The sequence below is a fragment of the Meles meles genome, chromosome 4 (assembly GCF_922984935.1).
Source record: "Meles meles chromosome 4, mMelMel3.1 paternal haplotype, whole genome shotgun sequence".
In the NCBI taxonomy this organism is placed as follows: domain Eukaryota; kingdom Metazoa; phylum Chordata; class Mammalia; order Carnivora; family Mustelidae; genus Meles; species Meles meles.
In genome coordinates this window covers 66,669,311-66,689,116 of record NC_060069.1, presented here as the reverse complement: position 1 = coordinate 66,689,116, position 19,806 = coordinate 66,669,311, and the positions used below count along the sequence as shown (strand labels likewise).

General features: G+C 40.6%; 1 protein-coding gene across 3 annotated transcripts in view; it reads right to left on the bottom strand.

Annotated features, from left to right (window-relative positions):
- The window catches only part of PLD1 (phospholipase D1), a 205,241-nt gene that overhangs the window by 38,846 nt on the left and 146,589 nt on the right, over positions 1-19,806 (bottom strand). For all 3 annotated transcript variants that reach the window (XM_046003568.1, XM_046003567.1, XM_046003569.1), the window contains 3 exons: positions 18,145-18,258; positions 8,097-8,207; positions 5,617-5,705 (listed from right to left, as the gene is read on the bottom strand). In XM_046003568.1, the coding sequence (XP_045859524.1) occupies positions 5,617-5,705; positions 8,097-8,207; positions 18,145-18,258 (314 nt within the window). The remainder of the gene's footprint in view (positions 1-5,616; positions 5,706-8,096; positions 8,208-18,144; positions 18,259-19,806) is intronic.

Sequence of the window (19,806 nt, the reverse complement as noted above, 5' to 3'; positions counted from 1 at the left end):
ACAGGATGAACGAGCACCCATGGTAGGAAACCGAAGTAAGTTTTACTTATCCAGCAGTCGCTATTAATAATTTAAACCAAGGCACATTAAACATCTCTTTAACTAAAACACTTGTTTCTATCATAAATATTAATTCTTAAACAGTTGATTTGAGTATTGTGCTTCTTTATCCCTTTATCCAATTCCCATACCTACCTTACAAAGTGGATGCCTAATTACAAAGTGGATGCCTAATTTTTCCCGTTCTACAGATGAGGCCATGAAGCCCAGAGAGCTTAGGTAACCCACTTGAGTCACACAGCTATTGATGAGTGGAACTGAGACTGAAACCACGTCTTCAGGAAATTCACCTTGTGCCCTGTACCACTCAGCTACAAAGTGGTCCTCATTTCAGGGGAAGTAGAAGTGTTTTAACAGTAAGCCTCCCAGAAATCTATGAGAAATAACTTTAATTTTAAAATGAAGAAATCAGACGAACGTTTTATTTTTTAAAATTTATTCAAATTTATAGTGAGCCACCAGATTTCCAGAAGATGAATTTCCTGGAAATAACCTAATCATTTCTCACATGAACTGATGTGTTATGGTTTTAAAATGCTTTCACATTCGTTCATGTGAGCTAGGTAGAACAGGTATGATTTTCTCTTTTAGCCTGAGAAAAGAGAGTGTCAGAAAGGTCAACTGATAGGTTGAAAGGTCACATGCCTGTAGGTAACAGAGTTGAAAAGAACCCGAGTCACCAGACACCTGGTCCCCAAATAATTCCAGACTCCCCATGCTACCCACTCCTGGGCAAACTGCAAGCACCGTCTGGCACTGTTCTACAGTTAAAGGAAGCAGGAAGAATTTGAGCAATTTGCAAAACTGTGCATTTTTCAGTGTAGTTTAGTATTAAAATGTGGAGGCATTAAACCGATGGCCTATTTTCATTGCATGTGTCAACTCTGTTGATAAGAATGCACAATGGGCTCTCTCACTTCCTGTTTACCAAAGCAGCAGAATTATGTGTGGCAGGTTTCCAGAAGCAGAACTGTTTCATACTCAGAAATCATTTTTTCATGGCACACTGTGTTTTAAAATTTCTACCCGCATCAGTTGCTTCTCTTTCTCTTGGCTTATGCAAACATGGTATAAACCAGATGATCTCTTCTCCCTGGTCTCCAGTCAGATTTGAGTTGTCAAAGACCGGCTTCCAGTGGCTTGAGAGCTGGTCTCAATTCCAGGACAGTTTTCCTTATTAGAGGAGACCTTCTGTTTTCTGTATAGATTGCCACAGCGACTCTTGGTTTGCCATAGGATGAACAACATCCTGAGGCACTTAGGTCATGGATCAGTGTGTGAAGTCTTTGCAAAAACCTCTTTCTGCAAGCATTATGGCTGTTGAGAAGGAACCAGGAGGAAGCGAGGAAGGCAGAGAACTCACTTCAGGGAACTGGTGTTTCCTGGATTCCAGCACTGGCATAAATAAAGTCTCAGCCCAGTCGAGGGAGTTGGCAATTAAAAGACTCTGATCTTTCCAGGGTGGGAGGGACCTGGATGAGAGCCTGTGTTCCTTGGTCAGGCCTGGCTGAATGCTGACTGTCATTTCCCTCTGTCTGCTTTGTGCTAGATTCTATTCTTTTTCCAACAGCCAAAATTATCCTTGTTGCTAGGCATGTGACATTGGCAGAGAAGCTCGAAGTCTCAGAAGAGTGGAGCACAGAAGAGTCAATGAAGGAAGCAAGGGGGTGAACTTGGGCACAGCACTCGGTGGCCCTCAGTGAAAGGGGGGTGGGCAACATTGCCGGCCAGCATCAGGATGAGCTCTTCACCCACCTCTCCCTTTCCTAAGAGTACAAGCTCACAGACTTGAAATTATCAAATGAAAACATATTTTACCATTATGACGAACACAGGAGATGAACAGTAATGTGGGGCTAAAGGGAAGGGGGAACATGTAAAATATATTTCCGGGATACGTGTGCGTATCCATGAAAAATTTTATGTGTGATATACAGACCCTCTGAAATGTGACTGTCAAAGAAAGGGAGACGATGGAGACATCAGAGCTAAACAACACAGTTCATTTGAAATTCAACGGACTCATTTCCCATTTTCTACAGAGTAGTCTTGAAATTGCATCTTTAATGTGCTCTCTGAACTTCCACGTGTGAGACACAGTCTGCAGCAGATGCTGGGGCTCCCGTGCTATCTCACCACAGATCCCTTTTCCTTTTAGAAGCAGCTCACGGGATCACTGGGAAATGTTCAATCAGAAAATATCTTAACGTTCCTTCCAGCCCTGAAATAGTATGATTTCAGAAGAAGTCCAGATTTTTAAAGACAAATTAGGATGCTAAGGAAAAATGTTCTTTCAGACTTCCAAGCCCTTTAAAAATAAGTGTCACAGCTACTTATTAATGTATATACTACAGGGAACTAATAATTTGGATGAGTGAAACTGAGATTCATCCTACTCTCCTTATTAGCTGATCATGGTCACCACATTCCTTATTCACCGCTCAGCACAGTGAGCTCATCTGTCTGTTTATTGGATTTCTGCAACTCATTTCAATTTCATGGAAAAAAAAAACTTTTTTGTCAAATGTGCTTTACAGATAAAGTGGATGCTCCTGCATCAATGAAATGCAAGAGCTGACAGAAAGATAATTTTGTAAATTAGACTGGCATGAAGCAAGAAATCTTTGTGTGTATGTGTTATGTTTAACTGTAAACAAGACTGTTTTTAAGTAGGAAACAGATCCCATGCTCACTATCTTGAAAGAAGTATGTGAGAGGGCAAAAGATAGAGGTCACCTGGAAAAGCACAGATCGTTATAAATACTTAGGACCACGCACGCTGTTCTCAGTAAGTACTGAGTCTCGGCCGTGCCCTGGAGTTACCGGTGGACCATTATGAAACACAAGTGCCTGGGCCCCACTCCAGGAAATTCTGACTCAGCAAGTCTGGATTAAGTCCAGCTCTCTGGATTCTTGTAAAAGTCCAATGGTGAGGGGTGCCTGGGTGGCTCATTTGGTTGAGCGTCTGACTCTTGATTTTGCCTCGGGTCATGATCTCATGGGACTGAGCTCTGAGTCAGGCTCTACACTGGGCATGGAGCCTGCATAAGATTCTCCCTGCACCTTCTCTTTAAAATAATAAATCTTTAAAAAAAAAAAAAAGTCCAGTGGTGATTTTGACGTGCAGTAAAGGGCCAGCTCTACCGTATACCTTGCAGGATGTGGTGGTTGATGTGACGTGCTACCTAAGTGCCCTGACCATGGGCTCAACTGCTGCATGTGTTGACTGCTGACTACGCACAGTGAAGTCCTTCTCCAGGAATTGCCCTCCTTGCCCTCACCCAAGGTCATGCTTATTTCCTCAAGTCAGCCTGTACCTGATGACTGGTTAAGGGTGGGGGGCGGGCGGAGAGACAACAAAGGCCCAACCCACTTGCTCCAAACTGTGGCAACCCTGCAGGGGACTTAAATCCTACCTGTCAATGAACTCAAGTCACGTGGTATGGGGAGAGGCACTGGGTTGGAAGTCCAAAGGCTCGGGCTCAAAGCCATTTTTGCCTGTTGCTGTTAGTGGCTTAGTCGAGCGACATCACCTCTCGAATCTAACTCCACAAATGGGGACAGCAACGATAATAATAACAGTAACAATCACAAGGACTACATGGTACATTTTCAAGAGTAGTTGTGAAGGTTCAGTAAGGGTCTCGAAACTACTGATCATAAAAAATACTGGTAGTTACTGTTGTAAAATGTTCTTAGTTCTAAAAATCCCCACTATTATGTGAAAAAAAGAATTAAGGTGCCATGTGATACTGGAAGTAAAACGATATTTTAATCCCCAAATGTGTATGTACTTAACATTCCCCACTGCATGTGTTCAAGGAATTTAAAAGGTAATGGTGTTGTTTATTTTGTTGCCTTTACACAGAGCTAAAAGCAACCATGAAAAGAGGTGGTCTGGACAGAAGGACAACCCTTTTCAACAAGTGATGTTGGAACAACTGTATATCCCCATGTAAAGGAATGAAGTGGGGCCACTACCTCACACCATGTACAAAAAATAACTCAAGATGAATCAAAGACCTAAGTGCAAAGACTCAAACTATAAAATTCTTAGGAGAAAAGAAGTGTAAATCTTCATGATCTTGGATTAGGCAGTGATTTTGTGGCTATGGCACCAAAGCTTAAGCAATAAAAGAAAAAAAACAGATAAACTGGACTTTTATCAAAATGAAAAACTTTTGTGTTTCAAAAGATATTATCAAGAAAGTATAAAAGAAAACACCCTGAATAGGAGAAAATATTTGCAAGTCATAACTCTGATATGATACTTGTATCCAGACTATATTAAGAGCTCTTACAACTCAACAATAAAAAGCCTAATTAAAAATGGGCAAGAAATGTGAATATATATTTCTCCAGAGATAATACATGAAATGGCCAATAAATAAACAAAAATGCTCAACATCATTAGTCATGAGGGAAATTCGAGTCTAAACCACAATGAGATATCATTTCAAACCCATTAGGATGGCTATAATCCAAAACAGAGATAATAGTAAGTATTCACAATGATACAGAGAAATTGGAGCCCTCATACATTAGAGGAATGTAAAATAGCATAGCTGTTTTTGAAAACCTTCTGGCAGCTTCTCAAAATGTTAAACATAGAATTACCATATAAGCCAGCAATTCTACCTCTAGAGTAATAAAACTATGTCTGCATAAAAACTAACACAGAGTATTTATAGCAGCATCAATCATAATAGCCAAACATTGGAAATATCCCAAACATCTACCAACTGATGAATGGGTTAGGAGAATATAGTATACCCAGGACATGGAATATTACCTGGCAATAAATATAAATGAAATACTGTTAACATCCTATAACACAGGTGAGTCTTAGAAACATTGAGTGAAAGAAGTCAGTCACAGAAGACCACATATTGTATGATTCCATTTATATTAAATGCCCAGACTAGGCAAATCTATAGGGAAAGAAAGTAGATCTGCGGTTGCAAGAGTATAAAATAAGGAGCAGTAGATAGCGACTGTTAATAGACACAGGGTTTCTTTCTAGGGTGATGAAAATGTTCTAAAACTGACTAGGTTCAGTTGCACAACTCTGTGAATATGCTAGAAGTCACTGAATTGTACACTTTAAATGGCTGGATTGTATGGTATGTGAATTATATTTTAATAACGTTGTTATTAAAAAATAATCCCATGCGCTGAAGAAATAAGACAGAGGGTAACAAGCATTTAAATATAACCCATGGAAAAATACGATGACTGTTTTGCTTTGATTTTTAAGTGAACACAGTTCACTGTCTGCCACTAAATAAATCAAATCACAACTCCAATGGCGTGGGAAAGAGACTGGCCAGGAAAAAATGACTATGCCCTGGAAAAATTCCGATTGCTTCAAAAATGGACTCAAAACTCTCAGCAACTGAAATCAGATTGAAGGAACCGATAATCTACTGCTAGCTGAACCCAATTTATGCCTGCTAGGAAAAGACAGTATTATAACACAGGCTTTCCAAAGTCATTTTAGCAGTAAATGCAAGAACATTTGCAGTAACCACTCTTACGCAAATGCCAAACCGTTACCTGTGAGCTTTCAGTATCCTCTGTGCAATGGCATCACCAATCTTGTTGAACACAACTTTGTCATCAGCACAACTTATGAAAAACTGGTTCTATGAGAAAGAGAGTGACCATGTAAGTCTTTCTTATCTTAGTGGCATATAGATATAGATATAGATATAGATATGGAAAACGTGCTCTATAACACTACACTGATATTTAAAAAAAAAAAACCGTTTCACAGAGCCTACATGTTCTTATTGCTAAAATCATTTATGAAAGCAAATGGCAAAATAAAAGAAGCTTCATCTCACTCTGTGCCTCACACATTTCAAGGTAATGTCACGTGTCGTATCTCAGTCCAGTGGAAAGCAATGCTATTATTTCATCATGTGAGTTCTTTGTAGCTGACATCTTTAGGAGGGTAGAACATTCCAAATTTATCAGCAGAGACCCTAGGTTTATAAATTCACGTGTTGTGTAAATGCTCATGATTTCAAGTCCTGTACTGGTAAACTTTCTGTCTCGTGCTAAATTTACCTTTCTAATGGAGTAGATGGCAGAATCCTGGTCTAATATTCCCCACCCATTCTCTATCATTTCCTAGTATGTGCTTTTGCCTTGTCTCATTCGTTTGGGTCACTAATTATTTCTGAACTTCTATTTTAAGTAGCTTCAAATCAACTTCACAAGTATGTTTCATACATATAAATAAACCAAGAAACTGGAAAAAATGTTTTTCTTTTTTCTTTAAGTAACCTTCACTATTCATTGATGTCTTAAACACTATTTAAAACTCTTACTAAAAAACCCGGGTACAACATTATTATCACAATGGTATAAAAGATTTAGCTGCTGCATAAAGGTATGCTGGTAATTAGATACAAAACTGATCACTATTACATACTTCCATACACTGTTATAATACACTTGTAATTTGTAAGTATAATCATAATTCCTAATCACCCTAAAGAGACATAGAAGCAATGACTCAAACTGTGATTATCATCCCTTTGCCACATCATCATTTTTACTAGTTTACATGTTTTTATACTTAAGAGCATAAATCTTTAAACTGCCTCCATAAGACAACCTTACAGGAGACACTGCTCGGGAACTCATCTGAGAATGTGTCTTCCCTTCAGGCATCCAACAATAAACATTTCAGTGGCAACCAAACAAACCATGTTTGTTTTCTGTATTCATATTACAGAGAAGCTTCACATTCCTCAGCAGCTGCAAACACTCACGGGCCACGTGGCACAGCCTGTTCTCTTTTGGGGCGAGCAGGTTAGGTAGGTGCCAACCACGTAGCTCGGCTAGAGGCGGAAGAGCTAGGTCCGTGCCCACAGCCGTGTGTATCCACATGGCATCCCAGAGCTCACTTAGGACTGTGGTAGCACTAATAAGGAAGGCTGACTTAATGCTACTAAAAAGAGATAAAGCAAAAGGACTCTGGGTAATGGATGAGGCAGCGGTTGACATCGTCTATTGTGATGGTATAACTGATGAGATTATAATACTAATTGTATTAGTACTGCAATGCTCCAGACTTTGACAGAGTTCTTTTCCTGTTGTGTTGTTCCACCCAGGATACCATACTGCATTTGCCTGCTAATTTTTTTTAAATCAGCTTCTCTTTCTCCAGGCCTGTGAAAGAAACAAAGCTCTAATTCTTTCCTACTTGCCCTTTGTGATTAGTCGCCGTGTGGAGGGGGAGAGGGAAAGGAACTTAGGGCTAGGATGGTTTCTCCAGGAAACCCATTTCCCTCCGTACATTTAAAAAAATTCAACGGGAAAGACAAGATGAAAATAAAGAAGGGAGTTGTGCTCTGATTTATTTTTATATTATCGTGACTGTGACTTCTGATTTTTTTTTTTTTTTCAGGATTTTCCACGTGCTCTGAGCTAGGTTTGTATTTACTTTGAAGTGCAGTTAAGGTTCCCAAACTAAACTCAGTGTTCCTAGGTCTTCTCCTCTTCTCTGAACACAAACTCTGGGACCTGATTATGCTTCAAAATGAACAATGGTTCATACAGGATTGAAGAAGGTGGAACCTGCCCTCAATATTCTCCCATCTTCTTTTTCCATGTTGCTTTCCCTGCGTGTTCCCTATTCCAATATTGCCAAACTGGTGGCATCCAATTTTAGCAACTTACCCTTGTGTGCTCTCCTGACACAGCGCACGCCTCCTACTTTGACCCTTCAAGTCAAGACAAACAAAAACTTATTCGTCCGTCTTGTATTTCTGGCTAATAGTATTACAGTGAGCTGACACACTTTAGTAACAAGAACTTCGGGGACTACTACTAGAGTCCCGAGCTGATGAAAATGCAAAGTACATGTTAGGTATGCTGGGAGGTAAAAATTCAGGTGACTTGAACTGGCATCTCAGCATACGCCAATTAATGTTAGCAGATGCGAGTCTGGGGACCCTGCAGTCTCTGTAAAGCTGTTTATGGGAAGGCAGGCTGTCCCACTAATTTACATGAGCAGGACTTACTTCTATATAGATATAGTGCTTGCTGTTCTCTATCACGTGGAGGTAGGCAGCGTGGATGGACTCTTCGTGGTACTTTATACCGGCCGACCAATCAGCAGCAGAGCGCAGCAACTGCAAGGCAGCAATCAGAAATGGAAGTGAGGAAACAGCTGAGAGGATGCCAGACGTATTCATCAAACGAAATCAATCCTTTTTCGTCTCCACTACTGAATGAATATATCCTCCTCCACCCACGACTGCTTTCATTCAAAACTGGGAACCACAAAGTGTAGTTTCTACAGAGTATTTCAGAAATACCTCTTCCAGTGGCTATGCGTAGGGCAATCACTGGTGTTTTTTTCCATGGTGGTTCCACAATTACACCAGAATGCCCGTTGTTCTGGGGAATTTAGTAATAGGACCACTTTTACTCTCCAGAGTGTCCCATTTTGAACCATACGATAGGGTCACCCTAGCTCTATGTGCTGATTCCTTTTATCCCAAATAATACTGTTCAGATTAATACATTTTAAAACACAAATAGGTTCATTTAGATACATAACCCTGACTTTGCCTTTAATCAGCTGATTCTTGGTATCTCCGCATTGCTCAGCTTTCTCATCATACTGCCTCCCCCATTCAGACCCTCACCTGCTCCCGCCTGGATTTCATGAAGACTCTCCAACTCAGATACCTGAGTATATGTTAAGTACACTCACACTTAGCAAGACTGCCTAGTTCAAAGCTTAGCCCAGCCCCTCAGTAACTCTGATCTTGGTCAAGTTTCTCAACCTCCTGGTGCCTCAGATTTCTGTTCTATTAAATTGAATATCTACTTTATAGGGTTATAGGGAGGATTAGATGAATTACCAGGAAGCGTGCAGGAGGCCTACCTCCTGGCAAGTGGTATGTAAGTGTTTGCTATTATTAATGAAAACATTACAGGATGCATTTGAGCTGTGGCACACTGGGTCAGAGCTGCTGCAGAGAGTATGGCTGTGCCTGGGACGGTGGACCAGAGGACATACAAGCCTGTCAAACTATGACCACTGTTTGTCACTTTTCCCAGTATTCTATGACTGCAGTAGACAGTAGAGAGTAGGTGCTTAGTAAATATTTATTAATTGATTTTCCTTAAGTAATAGCATGACATTGCAGAAGAATCACTGTAAAAACATTTGCTATTCCTGATTTGAAATGAATATGAAAGTGTCTCTCATAAGGTCAACTGAAATTAAAAACAAAAGAATGGCTCCACATTATTAGGAATCTGTAAAGTGATCCAGTATGTAACTGGTTTTATATCTGTGTTCATATATTGTATGTATATATATATGAAAGAGCTCATAACATTCTTGATCTAATCAATAACTTTAAAAGTTGTATCTCTAACACTCAGGAAATTCTAATTAGTACTTACTAACATCATTGAGTTAATCCTCAGAATCTTACTCTTTAGTATGAGGTATTCATTAACAAAATAACGTCCTTCAAAACACTTATTTAATTTTATCAGATGAATATGTGCCATTGTAAAATTTTAGTTGTGAGCAGCAATAGTCAAATATCTCAAAAGAAAACACAAGAAAAACGAATAAATATAATCCACACTGGGAAAATACCCTGATTTCATGTAATCTCTTAAGGAACCGCATTATTGTCCATCAGTAGAAATGATGTTTGTTGTTCTGAGCAAACAGAAGTTTCAGCTGCTAGTCCTCTCAAATTTAAGTTGAATTTGGTTGCCAAGGGGCATAGCCCTGAAAATGTAGGCTACCTCGAGAAGGTTCTTACCCCTGCTACACATACTATCAGGTTCTATGGAACTCTGGAAACAACGTATAAAAGGGAAACCTATGCTGGATAGATAGGAACTCTGGTTCAGCTCTGCCCTTACCAGCTCTTTCACTTTCAACAAGTCATTTTAATATCAGGGAGGCTTGATTTCCACCACTGTACAACTGAGATCTCTCTCACACACACACACACACAGACACACAAACGCACACACATGCGCATGCGCCACAGCTGCTGGGTGAAGAAATAAATCGCCTAACACCCACAGAGCTACGGTATGGGGCACGTGGTAGATATTGGATGTATAGGATTAGAGGTGAAGTTTATATACCAACTTTAGTGGTCATTTCTCAGTGTTCCCCTCAAAAAGAAACATGCTTTCCTTTCTCACTCTCCAAATTTGCCCAGATTCAAAGATTTAATAAGCTCATTAACATAAGATATAAATGAGGAGTGCCAAATAGATTTCGAGTCTAATCATTCTGAAGTAGTTTCCGGAACAGCTATGCCAAAAAGAGACTCCTTGGAACCAGACACACTGGGGAGGAAAGCAAAGTTTGATGGTGGACAGCTCCATGAAGGGAAAGCAGGCAAGTCACGTATCTGCCATATTTCCTATCAAAGATACTGGTAAATGCTTCCCTTTTAAGAAATAAGTTCATTTGTAAGCCAAAAGAACCACCTGAGGGAGAGCATTAGCAGCATTGGGGGGGGGGGGCTGATACCCATTAAACCAGAGCATGTGGGTGGTTGACCCCCTCCAGGGGTAGGGGTCAGCATTACCAATCCTATTGCCTGAGTCCACACTCTAAAGTCATCATTTTGTATTCAATGTGAACATATCTTTTAAGTAATAAAGAAAAAAAATAACTTGGTATTACTCTTCATTTACTATTATTCTAATTAGTTAAAATCTATCTCCACAAGAAAAGCTAAACATACAGATTTCCCTTTGGTCCTGTCTCTACCCTTGAACCAGGGACTCTGAGGAGATATACAGATGAACTCAACTGCTTTACGTGTTTCATGGTCTCCAAAGTTTGTAGGCAGCCAAAAGGCCAAACCCATTATGACTGACTCCGTTCTATTTTAAATTTAAGATTTACTCTCTCCATTTTCTTAACTGGTCTGACTAACTTGTCCTGCATTTCTGTTTGAAACCCATGGAACTCAGACAAGCCTCACACCCTTGCTTACATGTGCAGAAATGGGCCTTATATGGAGAATCAAATCTAACCCTCACTTTCCAAACCTCAAGTCTGAATACACAATTTTAAAGCATATAAAAAGACCATGTTTCTAATTTTATGTTTTAGCCTCTAAACTCTAACTAGAACTGGTCATTTTCTTTTGTACCCTGCCCTATTTTTTAACTTAAAAGATAGGCTTCTCGAGCAAAATAGGTGAAGGGGATTAAGAGGTCAAACTCCCAGTTATAAAATAAATAAGTCACAGAGATGGCATAGTGGATAGAGTCAATGATACTGTGATACTGTTGTATAGTGACAGACAGTGGTCACACTTACCATGGTAAGCACTGAGTCATGTACAGAATGGCTGAATTGTTTCATAAAAATAGATGGATACATAGACAAAGAGGCAGAGAGAAAGGTAACCTTTTCTTTTACCACAAGGCCCGATCCCCTTATATACAATGGGCCCAAGTTGAATATATGGATTGAAATTCAGAAATCTCTTCTTGAAGGAAAACTTTCTTAGAATTTGTCCCAAGTTGCTTTTCTCTTACTGTAATGCTTTCCTTTCCTATAAATTCAGACATATCTTAATTTCTTTCTATTTCCCCAAACTCCCAAGTCAGTCATGGACCAGAGACTGTTAGGACAAGAGCCATTTATGTGTCTCTAAAGCAGAAGTTGGCTTCCATGGAGAAGCCCATCAGTGGCATGGGTCAGGAGGCAAGGGAAGCACTCAGACTGTTGAGCCGTATTCTTCCAGTCTGTACTGAGGAGAAAAGCAGGCCAGGAACACCAAGGAATGAACTTTGTTCAAGAATTCACCTCATACTATCAAGCCGTTCCTTCTAATAACCACTTTTGTCCACTGAGGGTCATCCATTCACCACACAACATGGGATGATCCTTTCGCCCGAACAATAGGGAAGAGTGGAGCTTGAGGCTGAAGAAGAGGAAGAAAACAAACTTTTGAAGAGTAAAACTTAAGTGGAGAGAAGTCCTAGGAAGAAAGGTGTAGATGGGGGCTCTAGGAAGCCAGAAAGAAACAAGAAGAGAGCTGCTCGGGGTGGGGGGTACTTGGGACTGCTGTAAGAGAACAGGATCCTACATGACAAGGTTGACATGCAGCCTTGCCTTGCGGGAGCCGTTGGCCGTTACCACCAGCCAGACCTCAGTGGAAACAGCCTCTGCCTTGTGGTTACCACCGCAGGCCCTTGGAGCCAGACCACTCGGCACCCAGCCTCAAACTCACCGTGCCTCCCTAGCCTATTTTAACATCCCAAAGTCTTGCTTTCCTCCTCTGTGAAAATAAGAGGTCACACAGGAGTCCAGTTCCCAGACTGGTGAACACTGATGAGACGATCCACAAAACGCTCAGTGCAGTGCTGGGCAGGGAGGAAACACTCCGTTCCTGGGGCTTCTCCCTCCAAGAACCACGGCAGCAAGAACGGAAGTGCTCCCGCATGGAGACCTGGTCCCTAAATGGGAAACAGCCCCCATGGTAGGAAACTGCCTTAGAGGTGAGTGAAGTGGCTTTCTTTTACCCCTCCCTTCTTTTTCACAACACAGAATGGGACAGTCCTTTGAAATCTACATGGATTCCTACATTGACATCCTGCAGAGAGTCATGTGGCCGTTTTCCCCGAGTGTAGGAACAAGTTTTTCCACTAATATAATTCGGATGTCATTCACACGGCCTGTATAGTTTCTTTTCTATTAAAAAAAAATTTTTTTTTAACAGATCAAAGACATAACTCCAGCGGAATCATTTCCCGCCATTTGGCAGGACTTCTCAACAATGATGGTCTAAGGGTTGGCTTTTCTACAGTAAGCTGCCTGAAGTAATCAAGAGGATTGTTCCCTATACTGAGTCCGTATTGATGCTAATTTGGCATCAGGCATTGTCTTTTACCTTGATAGACATACTGAGTGTCCTCTGTCTTGATAGCCATGATTGCCCTTGGGCATCCAGATTGTTCTTTTTCCGGGAGAAAACAAGTTCTTTTACTTACTGTCTGTGCATGAGTGGTTTCAGAGCCATCTTTCCTCTACCCCTGGGCCCCAAGCCTTTACCCTGCTTTGTCTCCTCTAAATGTTCTTGGCAGGCTTCTGAGAATGCCCAGCTTGGAGGCGAAACACACAAGAATATTTTAAGTGTCTGCAGAAGTTGCTGAAGTCAGCTTTCAGGTTCAGATGACCTTTTTTTTTAGGAGCAGAAATTCGTGTTGGTGGGGGCAGCCTCCATTCCCCCCGCCCTGGCTCTGTTCTCCCTCACTAGTCACCCTGGCTGCTGGTGTCAAGCCGTCTGAGACCGCTGTGCATCATGGCTGGTGTGGGATTACCAAGAACGACTGGACCCAATGTTTTTGTGTTAAAAGAATTAAATCGTTGGGTTCCTTTTTGCAAATAAAAGAACATGAATCTTACATATTATCTACTTTATTATGTCAAACGTTCTTTCTCTCCATTTCAATAAATATATGGCATAAAGATTTTTGGATCCAGAACTACCCTTGTGACCCATCCAGAAAAATGTCCACTGCTTTGTTCCAAACTCTTGAAAACACTCGGGGAAGCTTGAGGACTGAAGCTAATACTGACATAATCCAAGTGCTGTTGGCACGGATTAATTTAGCTCTCGCCACCAACCCTATGAGGCAGATACTGTTATGATATGTTTTATTGATGAAAAAAATGCACATAGAGATGTAATTTTTCAAGGTTGCACAGCTAGTATGTAGCAAAGCTGGGATTTGAACATGCTCTGACTCTAGAATCTACTTCTTCCCCTTGCTACATCCCCTTGCTCCTTTTAAGTTAATTAAAGCTTGTGGGCTCTAAATTATGTTACAAGCTATAAACTGTAAAAACTTATGCTAAATTTTTTTTTTAAGAGTAAACCTAAAAAAAAAAAAAGAATAAACCTAAGAAAGAACTTTATTAAATACCATCAAATTTCTCAACCAAGATTATGTTAGAGTTATCTGGCTATTGCCACATGACAGCTGAGAGAGTGAAGGGCCTAAAAGTATTAAAAGACACTAAACTTTTTAAAGATCAAGTTACCTACAATGCAGCTCCCTTCCAGATTCTCTGAAAAACCAAGGATTCAGCTAGATTATTGCTTTGGGCCTCTAAGCTCTATTCACTCATGACCTGAAAATAATAATGTCTAGAACAAGAATAAAGTGGAAAGCCAGTAAATAACACGCGGTGAAACAACACTGGTCAGAACTTTACGGAAAAGGAGAAATGAAGCAGGCTGGTTTCTTTTCTTTTTTCGGTTTCCGGTCCTCTCAGACTTTCCTGACTTCAAAAAGTTGGCACTGCCTGGCTGTGCCCACTGCTTTCACAACTGGAGTTATTTTGGCAGTTCTGAAAAACATCTTCTGGCTACCAGTAACACTGCTGAAATTGTGGGGGAGACCTCTTCAAGAAAAAGAATACTAACTTACAAATGCAAACTTTGTGCTAGAATTACAGCCGCAGCCTCCTTACAGGTGTCCTTGCTTTTACTCTCTTTCCAGTCTAAGTTCTTGGTATGTATAAACTTTAGGTCCCCAAGTGTGTCTGTTCAGAGAGATGGAAACACACATGACAAATCAGAGATCCTCCAGCCATTCAGCTGGGAAGATCCTCATGGCACCTTCTTTCTTAGCAACTCCATGATACCTGTCAGTGTAACAAAGGCACTAAGGAATCCTGTGTTTAGAAAACCTGCCAAGGGGCGCCTGGGTGGCTCAGTGGGTTAAAGCCTCTCTGCCTTCAGCTCAGGTCATGATCCCAGGGTCCTGGGATCGAGCCCCACATCCAGCTCACTGCTCAGCGGGGAGCCTGCTTCCTCCTCTCTCTCTGCCTGCCTCTCTGCCTGCTTGTGATCTCTGTCTGTCAAATAAATAAATAAAATCTTAAAAAAAAAAAAAAAGAAAACCTGCCAAAACTTCTCTGTCCATGGAAATATTTTGGTGGCATAACTGTTAGCATTTCACAGGTAAAACCAGGTTTGTAAACTCTGATCTGGGTTAATTTTCATAAAGCACTCCTATATCCTAATTCTTCCTGAGATAGGGGGAAAAAAAAGTCCAAAGTTCATTAATGCCTTCCAGGATCAGGTCCAGATTACCCAGGCCGGCACTCAGGAGCATCCCCAATCGGGCCTTAAGCCTCTCAGCTTTACCTGCCAACACGTCAAGAGCAAATGGTCTGTGGCAGTTGGATCTACCATCCCTGGAGCAGGCAGGCTTATTACTTATAGGAGACGCCCCGTTCTCCCGTCCTCACTGCCAGACCCTCCCAGCATGCTGGGCCCCACTTTCAGGCTAGCGGTTAGTCCTGGACCACACCTAGCATTGTGAACTGAATAGTTCAACGTCACAGCTTTCCCTCTCCCAGCTAACCGAGGCTTCCAGAGGCACAGAACTTTTTTTTTTTTCTTGAAGATTTATTTATTTGAGAGACAGAAATAGCAACAGAGAGCAGGAGTGGGGAGGACAGGGAGAAGCAGGATCCCTGCTGAGCAGGGAGCCCAACGCAGGGCTCAATCCAAACGCTCTGGGATCATAATGTGAGTGGAAGGCCAAAGGCAGCCGCTAACCGACTGAGCCACCCAGACATCCTGAGGCAGAGAATTTTTGTCTTCTTCCTCAAACCTGAGTATGCACGGATGACTTCACTGTGCAAACAGACAGCACTTAATAAACATAAGCTGACTGAATAAATGATCTAATAAGTAAGTCTTGGTAGGCTTCCTTTCAAATCAACTGGCCTTAGAGCTTCTGGAGTCCAGGCCACCCCAGCACATGGAGGACAGACATAGAAGCATATCCGGGAAACACTGGATCCAGCCCCACGGGACAGTGACGCAGAGAAGGGGACTCAGGGGAGGCATCTGATAGAGTGTACATGCAGAGGGTCTATGTACTGTGCCTGGGGACTGGGTAAAAGGATATAAAACAGGGTCCAACAGCAGGTAAGAGAAGACATATGTTTATGAAACACCAGCATACAATTTCATTTGTTGATCACAAAAATAGACAATTCCCAGAAATTCCTTTTCAACAGATGCTTCATTCACATCTGCTAACTTCAATAAGTTGACCACTGAGTCAATTTTAATGCCATCTCAAATCCTAAATTAAATTCTCTTGTTTTCTTAACATGAAGGCTCCTGTGTTATCTTACAGCATGAGTAATTCTTCCCTCCAAGTAGAATAACATTAAATAGGTTCATAAAATATTCATTAACTTACATATGAACATATATATATATCTGTACCTCTAAGTTTTGAATTAATTGTCTCCTGTAGCCTGGGCTAACTCAGTATTTGCTACAGGTATTTCTCTCAAGTGGTCTATCTCTTTGATTGTTCTCTCAGCCGATCTGTGGCCTGAAATGTCTTTTGATTTCTTAGCTCCAAATACCTCTACTTGTATATAGTACAAAGTAACTGATTTAGGGATTTCATTTACGTAATCATAGTCACTACAATCCATGTCCAGATTATATAAATCTGTATAAGTGATGTATTAGACTGCCAGATCTTTACTTAAACAATCCCTTTTTTTTTTTTAAGGGGGTGTTGGGGAGGGGCAGAGAGAGGAGATTTTTAACCAGGCCCCACACCCAGTGCGGGGCTGATATCACAACCTGAGATCGTGACCTGAGACAAAAATCAAGAGTCAGATGCTTAACCAACTGAGCCACTCAGTCGCTCTTACCTAATACTTTTGATGCTGATAGTGATGATCTTGAACAAAAGGCAATGTCAAAGGCAGCCCATCCTAGTTCTGCCCCTGATGATCTCAAGATACCTGAGCTGTGGTAACAGCTTACGAGAGCAGGATTTCAACTCCACCCCTACCTACAACCAGCCCGTGACCCTGGACAAGTCTCACAGCCCCAATGGGTCTTAATTTTCCTACATGTAATTTGACATGCTTTGAGTGGATATGGTAAAATTATGTGATCCATTAAGCAAATTCCATATTCTATTAAAAGAGCCTCTAAAAGGCATTTGGTTAATTAGGAACTAAAATGAGATTGAACTATAACTAGCTTCTTAGATACGAAGTTTCAGCCACATTCCTGGTGCTTCCCCGGAATCCGTCCCCGCTTCACTGTGTGTATCATGTTGCTAGGGTGACTTCAGAAGGAATTAAAGGACAAGCCTTTCCTTGACTGGCCTTTCCTAGGAATATTTATTTATTTACACATTTTCTAATTATGAACGCATTCACTGGAATCCTTGGGACATAAAGATTCTTAACTTACATGTAAGCTTAATACATTTTTGAGGAAACTAAAACCAGACCCTTTAGAGTAAATGTTATGAATGGAGGACAAAGAAACTTTAAAAAGTATTTTTTAAGTGTAGATGGGCTACTCCAAACCGATTAACCCTCTGTGGAGTCATTCTGCAACCTACCAGTGATAATATCAAACATAGTAAAAAAAAATAAAACTAAATTTTAAAAAAGGGCAAAAAGATAGGAATATAAATTTCTTGAGCATTTGATGTTTTTACAATTTATGCATGAAAGATTATACAGGTTAAGAATACACACGCTTTCTGTGAGACCCTCTCATAAGGGAAAGGCTTCTTAACAACGACTGTTTTATATTTTAGTTAAAAGTGACTCAGTTAAGAAGACTATCCATCACCAACTCTAGGATAAGTGTAAGTGTAAGACGCTAGGACAGCTACAGTGGGAGGAACAGAGGCATAAAAGAGAGGAGTGTGTGGCTAAAGAAACTGACAATACAGGTGAAATAAAAGGTGTACACGTAAAGATAATGGTCAATACGCTGCAGCGTAGAATTAGAGACGAGTGACAGAGGAAATACATGTTAAGGAAGTAAAACAGTGCATTTGTTATATTTATAAAAGAGTTCTAAAAAGAGGATAAATGGAATACACTTTAAATAGGAAATATAAAATTAAATTTAAAAGGTCTCTTCAGATTTGCTTTGGCGTCGTCCTCGTTGAAAAATCTGAAACCAGTGCACTAGGCACTTAATCCAAGAAGAGTAATTTTACCCATTAGCATCAGTGAAAAAAAAAAAAAAAAGCCAGCCTCACCTGTACATTGGCATGGACCGATCCAGGCACTTGGTATTTCAACTCATGGGCTGTTGTCTGAGATTTGGGAAGCAGGAAAGGATAAGAAAGGGACCGATATTTTGACTTCATAATCTACAATAAAGAAAAACAGGTAGAAAAAGAAAAGATCCATGTGAGAAAATAGCTCCACTCCTCCCTACTTTGTGATTATAAAAGAAATTCAGAGTCATTTGAAAAAGAAAAGAAAAATGCTCACAGTGGAGCGTTTTAGTAGATTATTTTTGTGCTCTTTCTGTTTTCCAGAGGCAGAGAATGCCTCCCCCCGCCCTTTTTTTAACCTTTTGTAGTGGGCATGTATTGTTTCACATTTTTAAAAAAGCTTATATGCAATCTAGAGTTATAGAGGTATATAATGGCAAAAATGGTATTTGTTTTGTAACTGATTTCTTACTATGTTGTAGACATCTTGGCATAGCAATATAGCACCGTATAGCCTATTTTAAAAACTTCCTAAGAAAATGATACAGAATGATAGTTTGTTAACTAAATTCCTATTAATGTGCATTTCAGTTTTTCCTATTTTTTCAGATTAGAAGAAATATCAACATAAATTACCTATAAAATTATTTCTTTTTTTAAGATTTTATTTCTTTATTTTCCAGAGAGAGAGAGACAGCATAAGCAGGGGGAGCAGATGGAGAAGGAGACTCCCCACTGACCAGGGAGCCCAACATGGGACTCAATGCCAGGACCCTGGAATCATGATCTGAGCCGAAGGCAGATGCTTAACCAATGAACGACCCAGGCATCCCCAGATTAATTTAAATACCTGAAAAAGGTTTTCTGAGTTAAAGCTTGTATACTTTTTAAAAAGCTTTCTGGGGTTTACCAATTTATCCTGCCAGCAATAGAGTATACAGGCATTGGAAATCCCAACACCAACCACAGATACCAGTAGGTTAAAAGTAATACTCCTTCATTTATTCATTCATGCTCCCTTAATTTTTGTTAAAAACATTTCCATTATTTCTTGGACTCCATGCTCACTGGGGACTCTGCTTGAAATTCTCTCTCCCTCTCCTTCTGGCCCTCCCCCACCACTCTCTAAAATAAATAAAAAAGTCTTTAAAAAATATTTCCATTATTTCTAAAAAGTTGTAAGGTTTGTGTAAATAAAAGCTTATGTAAATGAAAGATCAGATGAGATTCTAAGTTGTTGATAAAACAATTTCTTCCCAAATTATCAAGGACACTAATGCCTTGTCATAATTTATAGTAAATAAGAGGGAACCTTAATGACACCTGGAAAGTAGGTACTTAAGTTCTTCCTGTATGTAATGAAGGCATAGGACACAGTGTGAAGAAAAGGGAAATGGCCCCATCTTCTCACACTGCTCCCCTCACTCAGCCGCCTCCCAGAAGCCAGCGTATGAACCCAGCGTAATGCCAGGACTGGGAGGACTTCAAAGCTCGAGCTCTCCCATCTAAACAAGGTCCCTGCCCCACCTACAACAGCCCTCCAGCTGACCCACCAGCCCAAACCAGATGCTTGATCAACACTGAGTACCCAAAATGTGAAAAGGATCACAACAGGCCCCAAAAGTGCCATCTATCTCCCTGTGCTCTAGCAAGCAGGCACTCGAGAGCGGGTGGGCTACCACAGCATCTTCTTGCCAATCC